At 36.2% G+C, this 10220-nt stretch overlaps 2 protein-coding genes across 2 annotated transcripts; both read left to right on the top strand.

The window, feature by feature from the left end:
* Window positions 1–1952: 1952 nt before the first annotated feature.
* Window positions 1953–6421, top strand: LOC21399009 (probable methyltransferase PMT2). Its single transcript, XM_010093202.2, has 7 exons — window positions 1953–2307; window positions 3111–3756; window positions 3997–4207; window positions 4367–4655; window positions 4753–5142; window positions 5613–5690; window positions 5867–6421. The coding sequence occupies exons 2-7, from the start codon at window positions 3118–3120 to the stop codon at window positions 6099–6101; spliced, it is 1842 nt and encodes a 613-aa protein (XP_010091504.1). The 5' UTR covers window positions 1953–2307; window positions 3111–3117; the 3' UTR covers window positions 6102–6421.
* A 1736-nt stretch (window positions 6422–8157) lies between these two features.
* On the top strand, window positions 8158–9880 carry LOC21399008 (protein PHYTOCHROME KINASE SUBSTRATE 1). Its single transcript, XM_010093201.2, has one exon. It carries the CDS (start codon window positions 8245–8247, stop codon window positions 9613–9615), a length of 1371 nt encoding a protein of 456 aa, XP_010091503.1. The 5' UTR covers window positions 8158–8244; the 3' UTR covers window positions 9616–9880.
* Window positions 9881–10220: the final 340 nt, after the last annotated feature.

Below are 10220 nucleotides of genomic sequence, written 5' to 3'. Positions count from 1 at the left end.
TTATAGACAGTAGTGAAATGTTTGATTTGGTTGAGTGGTGGAGGGCACGAGCATTAACTTGGCCGATCCTAACACGACTGGCAATGGATATTTTTTCGATCCCGGTCTCCACTGTTGCAACCGAACAAGCAATCAGTACAACCGGCCGAATACTTGAAGAACGGAGAAACGCATTGCAGCAGGATATTGTTGAAGCTTTGGTGTGCATCAAGGATTGGGACCGTTTCGACCAATGCGTACACGATACAATCTCACTGGCAAACCAAGAATGGATCGACGAATTTAATAGATTAACTTTTAATTTTCAAGACGATCCTCCTTCTGCTTCAAATTAAATTTTATTATTCTAATTTGTAAATATTTATTTACTTTGTAATTTCTAATTTGTATAGTGTTTATTGTAATTTGTAATCTTGTATAGACTTTGTAAGTTCGTCAAATTTGTAATTCGTCCCACAATGATTGCACTCTTTTTTCCTTACCAAGTTTTTATCCCAATTGGGTTTTTCTTGGTAAGATTTTTAACGAGGCAATCGTGAATTACAAATTTAAAAATCAATGAAGAAGTATTTTTTTTTATATAGTTCGTGTGTTCATTTCAAATTTCAAATTGTAATATACACATTGTAATTATACAAATTATTACAAATACTTATTACTTATTATACAACATAAAAATATAATAAAAAACAAATCGGGCAGCCGGTCGGGCATCGGACAGCCCGACCGGGCACGGGCAGGCATCCTCTGCCCGAAGCCCGTCCATGGGCAATATTCGGGTCGGGTTGGGCAGCCCAAATTTTTGGGCATTTCGGGTTCGGTCATCGGGCAAAAATTCAGACTTTTCGGTGGTCACAGGCAGCCCGTCCAAAGTTTCAGCACTAAATGAGGCATTATGAATGTTGGACATCTAAAGGGGAGTGTATGAATAGTAGTTGTCCATCTCAGTCAAAGTTACTATGCAAGTCAGTCAAAGTTACTGTTCATGTTAAAATCTTAATGTGCAAATAGTAACCGTAAATAGTAAATACTATGTAAATAGTAACCGTGAATAGTGTAAAAAATTTTCTTATATATAAAGCTCTAAAACTTTTTATTTTATATGCATTCATAAGATTAATGAACTTCTCTCTCTAAAATTTTTCATCTTAGTTTTACATTTTTTTAATTTTCATAACAATTCTCTCTTATTTGTTCTTAGTGCAATTGAAAGGGGCTACTTTTGGAGTAGTATAGTCTTCTCCACTGCAAAAAAAAAATAAAAAAAAAGTTTATAATTGTTTTAAGGCAAGGCATCACAAGTTAACAATGTTTCCCACAAGTGTCAATGCATATTATTCTCTCACCAAGTCAACATAGTTCCTAAAAAAAAGGGAAACGAAACACTTTTGTTAACATGCATTATTAGGAAAAATTACTATCATATTACTTTTTTTTTTTTTAAGGTACTATGATATTACCTTTTCAGTAAAAGGAAAAGACATTGTTGTGATATTGTTTGTAGGAATTATCTTTTATTCTTTTATCTCCATTCTCTGATCATTAATTTATTAATTATGGACTCATTTAATTTATTAATTTGAGTTTTTAATTTGAGTTAAAATATAACTTTATGTTAAAAATTTTTACTGTAATAAAAAAATTAAATATGACTATTTTTAAAATTTTTTTATTATAATAAAACTTAAATTTTAAATTCAAATCGATAAAACAAACAAAGACTTATATACCTCTAAGAGCCACTTGACCATTCAATATTCATGTATGGCTAATTTGTTCTAAATTTCCCATTAGCAAAGCGACCTTTATTAATTATTAAAAAAAAAAACCTTTTATTCGGTCGAATCCAGCAAAAGTGAGAAAGATGAAGTGGCGAATTCTTATTGGATGGGATCTTTCTTAACGACCTTTCACTGCGAGAAGAAAGACACATGAGAGAGAGAGAGAGAGAGAGAGAGAGAGAGAGAGGGAGAGAGGGAGGGAGGAAGTCTGTTTCCTCGGACTCTTCGTACCACGTTTAAGCACATATATAGATATATTGATATATGGATATATATATATATATATGGATATGGAAAGAGCCTACGCTGAAGACTGAAACCCATTGACGAAGTCTCATCTTCTTCGTCATTTTGTTTTTGTCTCTTCCCACATTTCCATATTACCAAAAAAAAAAAAAAAAACAAGAAGAAGATGAAGAAGAAAACCTCTTTCGTAATTCTTGGAGCGAATTATTACGATGAAGATGCAATGAGTTTCATTTGATCCGACACCAAAAGATTCTTCCTTTCGCAGTTTCTGAGATTCGTAAGCCTTCTTTCTCGTAATTCCGATTTCTATTTCTTGCCATTTGGTTTTTTTTTTTTCTTATTCAATCTTTTTCGTGTACTTTTTCTGTCAATTCAATGTCACTACTTTTATTGAATGTTATTTTAAAAAAAAAAAAACAAATTTCATTTCGACTTTGAATTTGGAGAATTTTTGCCCACTTTTTCCCATGTTTTATGCGCAAGAAAACCAATAATTTGAAAATTCTGAACTTTTGTGACGAAATTGGGCTTAGCTGAAAGTTGTTTCTGAGGTTCATATCAATAATGAATTTCAAAATTCTATAGTTATTATTCTCTCTATATTGGGTTTTTTTGGTGATTTTTTATTTTTCATCTTGCTTGCTCATATAGTTAGTTAATAGTATCGTATTTGTCATATTTTTCTAATCATTATTCTATTCAGAGATTGATATTTTTTCCAAGACTTGTACGGAAGTTGAAGGATATCATTATATTTTAGCACATTGCCGTATCTGGGATTTTGGGGCTTCAACTATAATGAAAATGTTTTTAGAAGTGACATTTTCTGTGCCTTTAACTATAGTAGAAATTTTTAGTTCTAAGTTTCGGTGTGCGTTTTTACAAAATATACTAGTGTTGTGCCTTTGAGTCTTTGACTACTATTCAATCAAAGGGCAGAACTTTTTTTTTCTCTCCTCATTTTGTCACGGTTGGTTTACAGAAATATAAATATAAAACAAGCATGTGATTTATTTCTTTTTGTATGCTTTGTAACATAGATAGAATTCTAATTCTTCAAAGAAAACAAAAAAAAAACAGGCATACCATGGCGAAAAAAGGGAGCTCAATAGACAACAGACGTCGCAATTCGATGTCAATTTTCATTATAGCAGGCCTATGTTGTTTCTTCTACATATTGGGTGCTTGGCAGCGAAGTGGTTCGGGAAAGGGAGATAGGATTGCTGATTTGGTCAACAGACAGACAGACTGCAGTGTCCTTTCTAACTTGAACTATGAGACTCATCATGGCAATGATGTCGGGAGTGATGATTCTGAAGAAGTCGAGGAGTTTAAACCCTGCAAAGCTCAATATATCGACTACACGCCGTGTCAAGATCAAACAAGGGCAATGAGGTTTCCCCGTGAAAATATGATCTACAGGGAAAGGCATTGCCCACCTGAAGAAGAGAAACTGCGCTGCCTTGTTCCAGCACCTGCAGGGTATGTGACCCCTTTTCCATGGCCCAAAAGTCGTGATTATGTGCCTTTTGCAAATGCTCCATATAGGAGCTTGACTGTTGAGAAGGCTGTTCAGAACTGGATTCAATATGAGGGAAACGTGTTTAAATTCCCTGGCGGTGGTACTCAGTTTCCTGAGGGAGCAGATGTGTATATCGATGAACTCGCGAATGTAATCCCGTTTGACAATGGGATGGTTAGAACTGCACTGGATACAGGCTGTGGGGTGAGTACAATACATCTCCGATGTACTTATTTTGGTTTGATGTGCTCTGTTGGTCATCATGTAATGCCTGCATTTCTTTACACTTCAATATTGTCACTTTTTCTTCCACTCCTAGTGGAATAAATTTTTTAGAGCTGCTTTTGTTTCAATTCTTCTCATGTTTTTTTCTTAGCCCCTTTGGCTGCTTGGCATATATATTTGTGTTTTTTGATTGATTTATTGACTAAGGATGGTGAGTAGGTTGCAAGTTGGGGCGCATACCTGTTCAAAAGGAATGTCACAGCCATGTCATTTGCACCAAGAGACTCTCATGAAGCACAAGTTCAGTTTGCACTCGAAAGAGGTGTACCAGCTGTTATTGACGTTCTTGGAACTATAAGGTTGCCATATCCATCTAGAGCCTTTGACATGGCCCACTGTTCTCGTTGCCTCATTCCGTGGGGTGCGAATGGTGAGAAAAAGACTCAGTTTCTAAAGCTAATTATGTCAATATATGTCCATTTTTCAGTTCAGAGTCTTCATTTTCACTTGTTTTTCAACTTTACATTCGAGTATTCATAGTAACATCGAGGAATTGTGCGTAACCCCATCAGTGGACTTCTATCTGTAGATGGGATGTACATGAAGGAAGTCGATCGAGTTCTTAGACCTGGTGGTTACTGGGTGCTTTCTGGTCCACCAATCAACTGGAGGACTGATTACAAATCTTGGAAAAGATTCGAAGAAGAGCTTGAAGAGGAGCAAAGGAAGATTGAAGTGATTGCCAACCTCCTTTGCTGGGAAAAGAAACATGAGAAGGGTGAAATTGCAATATGGAGGAAAAGGGAAAATTACGAACAGTGTCGTAACCAAGACCCCCAACCTACTATGTGCGAAACTACTGAATCTGATAGTGTCTGGTATGCCACTGTGGATTACTATTTACTGAGTTATTTATGATCAGTGCTTGAATATTTTGAACTTGTTCTGAAATATTTATCTTCTGACCTTTACTAGGTACAAGAAGATGGAGGGATGTGTGACTCCTTATCCCGATACAATTGATTGGGACAATGTTGCTGGTGGGACATTGAAGCCATTTCCTGAGAGACTCAATTCTGTACCTTTCAGAATATCCAGTGGATCCATCCCTGGAGTTTCTGCCAAGACCTACCACGATGATAATCGGTTGTGGAAGAAGCATGTGAATGCTTATAGGAGAATTAACAAACTCATCGACACTGGCAGATATCGCAACATCATGGATATGAATGCGGGTTTGGGAAGTTTTGCTGCTGCTCTTGAATCTCCGAAATTGTGGGTTATGAATGTGATGCCTACAATAGCTGAGAAAGACACTCTTGGTGTCGTATATGAGCGTGGATTGATTGGCGTATACCATGATTGGTAACTTCTCGAACGTGTATCTTCTCACTTGGATTGCTTTTACGTTAAATATAGACAAATACAAGTGTTGATTCTTTGCCATCAGTTTTCCCTGCAAATTCTTATTTTTTGGACATTGACTGAGTGGAACATTTTTCAACTAATCAATAGCTGTAGCTGAAAATAGTTACAAAAAAAAGTATTATTTTTCAATGCCCTTGTGCTCAGACTATATTTTTCTTTATTACTAAGAACACGGAAAATGGTGATTGTAGCTTCAAAATATTTTTCTTTATCTCTCTTTCGTTTTTCTTTTTACTTTGAATGTCATGCCATAATGCTAGCTTTGCAATTTGCAAGCCGTAACATGCGTCACTTGTGCTTGTGATATTAAGTTTCAACTGGGTACTTTTGCAAATATTCTTTAATATGTGTCTCCCCATATGCTATATCATCCTTTTTGTCTGATAATGCTCGCTCTTTTCCCCCAGGTGTGAAGCTTTCTCCACATATCCCAGGACATATGACCTTATTCACGCAAATGGTGTTTTCAGCTTGTACAAGGATAAGTAATGACTCATCTTTTTGCTATGTTTCACAGATGCAAAGTCACTTTAAATGGTTAAACACAAAATAATTGTTCAGAAAACCATCTGGTTATCTCCTGCATGTTGATGTTTTTGGCGGTTGGACAAACCTGCTACATATACTTGTTCTATTTGCTGACATAAAAAGACCTATGCAGGTGTGATCCCGTAGACATTCTTCTCGAAATGGATCGAATCTTAAGACCCGAAGGTGCAGTAATCTTCCGTGACCAAGAGGATGTGCTAATCAGGGTGAGGAGAATTGTGAGAGGAATGAGGTGGAACACTAAAATAGTGGATCATGAAGATGGTCCTCTTGTTCCAGAAAAGGTATTGTTTGCTGTCAAGAAGTACTGGGTTGCAGGTGAAAACAACTCCCCATCCTCAAACTGAACAGAAAATATAAATAGGAAAAACTCTGGTGAAGTAAAACAATTGGCACAGGAAAATTGCATTGTCCCTGATTAATATTCGCAGAAATTTCTTCTGTGGCTTCCGGACCCTCAGAAGCCGAGGGACATGGTCCATTTTTTCGCTGCATTTCTTGTTGAAAATCTCCTGTGTTTTTGCGGTAAATACAGAACATTTAGTTAAGCGCCTGAAAAAACATTTCTATTCAGCAACATGTTATAGGAAGTCAATTTTTTCATGTTTCTATCTAGTTAAGGCTCTAGATGGCCTTAAATATTTTTTGTTAAAATACTAACAATCATGAGTGCTCTTTTATTGACTCCTTTTTTTGTGTCATTATTGGCTCTAAAATTTTCAGCAGTAACAACTTTTGTTTATCTTTTAAATATTAACTGATAATTTCTCTCATAAACAAAACTGATACTCCAGAAGAAGTGAAAGATTTAATGAATGGTCCAAAACAGATGATTGATAATAGGAACATTTATTTTAGAGAATGAAAGTTGGAATATAATAAATACTAAAACTTTGGCTGCCCAATTCAATGTTTACCGACAGTTTTCTTGATTTTAGCCATTTTCCTAGTCACACATTCTTTCTGCATTTATGGTTAATGAATGGGTATGAGAATGACAAGGGTGATAACAGAAATTAGTCAACTTGTGAGAAGAAATTGGAGAACTAATCAGCGTTAAAGTTGATTATGTTGAGGAATTAATTAGAAACTTTTTAAGAAATATGAATTTTTTGCTCAATAACGTAACAAAATTTAATCCTGGAATGCCTGAAAGTGTCCCGCTGAAATAGTTGAATGTGAGAAGCGATAAGGTAATTTTCTAATTGAAAAGAAATAAACAAAAAGAAAGAGAGAGAAAAACACTTGCTTCTACCCCGAGTTGTTGTTGGTCATGATCTTTTACTTTCTTTGTTTTTTGTTTTTTTTTTTTTTTAGAGGGGAGAAAAATGTTATTGGTTGTTAAGAAATCCACATTTCTTCCACAGCCAAGTGGTTCTAGTTAATAACAATAAGCAAACAAATTAAAGGAGGCTTCATTTCATTTTCTTTAATTTTGTTGCTTGAAACAAATAATGGAGGCTTCTTTTCAGCTTTGCACAGGCCATATTCAAAAAAAAAAAAAGTGTGGATATTTTTTTTCTTTTGGAATATAGTATGTAGTTTACTCAAATCAACAACAACCGTTTGAATCCTATATATTGGTCTCATTTTGCCATGCTAATAGCGATGAAACAACAATTTAAGACCATCCAATAATAGTATTATTGATTGCCAACTCATCAGACCACTTGTCACTTTGCTGTCCATAAAACAAGTATAGGAAATAAGTTAATTATATTTTAAATTTTGTGATATTTAACAATCATTTTTATCAATATTTAACCATACACCTATTTCATGCAAGAGACACATGATAGTTATACATCAAATTAACATTATACCGCGTCAGTGGTGTCTAGTACCGGAAATCAATATATGAGATGAGTTACTCCATAGTTTTTTTTTTGCAGAACTTATAGCAAACAAAATGGTGCTATTTAATGCTATTCATGTATATATTATTATTTATTTTAGGTGTTACACTATCAAAATTCTCTCTGTTTTTATCTATGTCATGTGTATATAGATAATTTTTTTTACTGGTCGTTATCATTAAATATGAAAATTTAGTAGTGATGTGAAAAGATTTTACCCTCGACATTTGTTATATATATACACGCATATACATACATATATATGTATTTCCAGTCAGTCACAAAATTTAAAGTACAAGGCAAATTCATCTGGCAAAAAAAGGGGTGTGACATTATGACAATTAAGTTCCACAAGAAAACCGTAGGACCCATTTTCAAAACCAAGTTTAGCAGTTTTCTCATTCCTCAAATTAAGCCTCTACTACTTATATATACATGACACAAAAATATTGGTTAGCCAATACTTTTCTCTTATATACTATGTATATATATATATATATATAACTTCTCATCACTTCCGATTTCATGACCATTTATGATCGTCATCTTATAGTCACATATTTCAACTCAACTTTCCCATAACCAATTCTCACCCACAAAAACAAATCATATTTTCTCTCCTATCCCTCAAACCATGGATGATTTCACCAACGGTGGAGATAGTCTCAGAGACGCCTCTTTCTCTTATCTCAGATCAGAACAAAGCCTGACCCAGAAAAGTACTAGTAGTACTACTACTCGCTCTTCCTTTGGCCTAGATAGAAAAATCAAATCTCATCATCATCAAGATCAAGGTGAGATAAGCGTGTTTGGTGCAGAAAAATACTTCAATATGTTGATGAATCAAGAAGATGAAGGAAAATTACATCCTGATCACCATCATCATCTCGGCGGCGGTGGCGGCGGCGGCGGCGGAGGCGGCGGGGACGGAGAGAAAAGCGTAATTAACCGGGCGCCGGGGACGCCAAGCGCCTGCTCGGAGATGAGCTGGAACAGCAGAAGTACAGCTTTGTTGTTAAGGGCTAGTAGTAGTACTAATAATATTAGTTCCGTGGCGAGAAACCCTTCTCGGAATAGATCGAAAACGAGGCTCATTTTCGCTACTCTTGGCTGCGCCGGGTCTTGTTCCGACGAGAAATCGGTTTATGTGACCAAGCAAGAATCTCAAGGAAGATCAGAAGGTGGAGAAAATAATCATCATCATGATGTTGTTGTCAGGGAAAAAGTTAACGAAACCAGTAAACTTTCCCAGCAACCAAACAGAAAATTAGTTGATCATGATGGTGGTGGTGATAAGGATCATCAACATAGTTTTCGCTACTCGGCGAGGACGGCGAAGAGATCTGAAGATCATTGCGCTTTTCCTATTCTTAGTACCACTACAGAAGAAAATAAGAAGACTAGTAGTAGTACTACTAGTGATCATCATCATCATCATCATCGTTATCTACAACAACAAAAAGATTTCCAAGAACCTCCGAGGATGTCTTTGGAGGTTTTCGGGTCCAAAACGACGAAGGCTGCCGCGGCGGCCGACGATGTGGCGATCAACCTGGAGAGGAAGCTGTCGGTCCTAACTTGGGACGCGATTCCGACGAAACCTCAGAAGAAGGTTCCGCCCAAGGCCGGGACCGGTCGACCGGTGAGCCATGATCAGGACATCGACAGCGACGCCAGCTCGGATCTGTTCGAGATCGAGAACATAACCGTGGGGAGTACCGCCACTAGATCGCTATGCGCGACGCCGAACAACAACCCCGGGGTGTACGCGCCGAGCGAGGCTAGTATCGAGTGGAGCGTCGTCACGGCCAGCGCTATGGATCTCGGCTCAATCATCTCTGACTACGACGAAAAGAAGATTTCTGCGAGTAGTAGAAGATATAAGGCGTCCAAAAGTGGTGGTGGGATATTGGGGTGTAAGAGCCAGAAGTCAGTGAGAGTTGCTGAGTCTACTTGTAGAAGTAGTACTACTAGCAAGGAGATTACAAAATCGTCAAACGTTTGATATATCATGATGTATGTATATATTCTGCAATAAAATCGTCTTTTCACGACGCTTTTTTCTTTCTCAAGTCAGAATAAGAGTTTTCTCCTAGCTCAGTACACTTTGCTCTGGTTGGTCAAAGGTTTTGATTATGGTATGTACAATATTATCTTTTTCATGCTATAGAAGATTGTAGTACTACTCTAGTGTTTGCTTGTTGCACTATACTTTTGCACAACATTCATTTTACTGTCTCTTGCTGTACACAAGTATTATTGCATGTCAATATGAGAAGGTTTTGGAAACACTTAAATTTTTGTCCTTGTGGTTATATTTTTAGTACATCATCATCACCTACCAGATTATTTATTTAAATATGCATGTCGGTGTGTGTTTTTGTAGATTTTATATATAGGTAAAATATTTATGTGCAACATCGTTAATACATATGTGATTTGTTTAAGTGTAACAGTAATATTCATTATTACATGTGTTGGACTATATTTGTCAAATGCTATACGGGCAATTTATAAATTTTTTGTATTTATTTATTACATGAGTATACGAAAATAATGACACGTACTTGACTGATCTAGGTACCATTGTAAAACCATTCTTACATATGC

Source organism: Morus notabilis, unplaced genomic scaffold (genome assembly GCF_000414095.1).
Source record: "Morus notabilis unplaced genomic scaffold, ASM41409v2 Scaffold226, whole genome shotgun sequence".
Classification (NCBI taxonomy): Eukaryota; Viridiplantae; Streptophyta; class Magnoliopsida; order Rosales; family Moraceae; genus Morus; species Morus notabilis.
This window is presented reverse-complemented; position numbering and strand designations above follow the sequence as displayed.

Bases quoted from the DNA above. Each gene is read 5' to 3' on its own strand.
- LOC21399009 (XM_010093202.2), top strand. From the start codon at position 3,118: ATGGCGAAAAAAGGGAGCTCAATAGACAACAGACGTCGCAATTCGATG. The intron at 4,656-4,752 runs GTATGCCACTGT...GACCTTTACTAG, and splicing joins ACTGAATCTGATAGTGTCTG to GTACAAGAAGATGGAGGGAT. The intron at 5,143-5,612 runs GTAACTTCTCGA...CTTTTCCCCCAG, and splicing joins ATTGGCGTATACCATGATTG to GTGTGAAGCTTTCTCCACAT.
- LOC21399008 (XM_010093201.2), top strand. From the start codon at position 8,245: ATGGATGATTTCACCAACGGTGGAGATAGTCTCAGAGACGCCTCTTTC.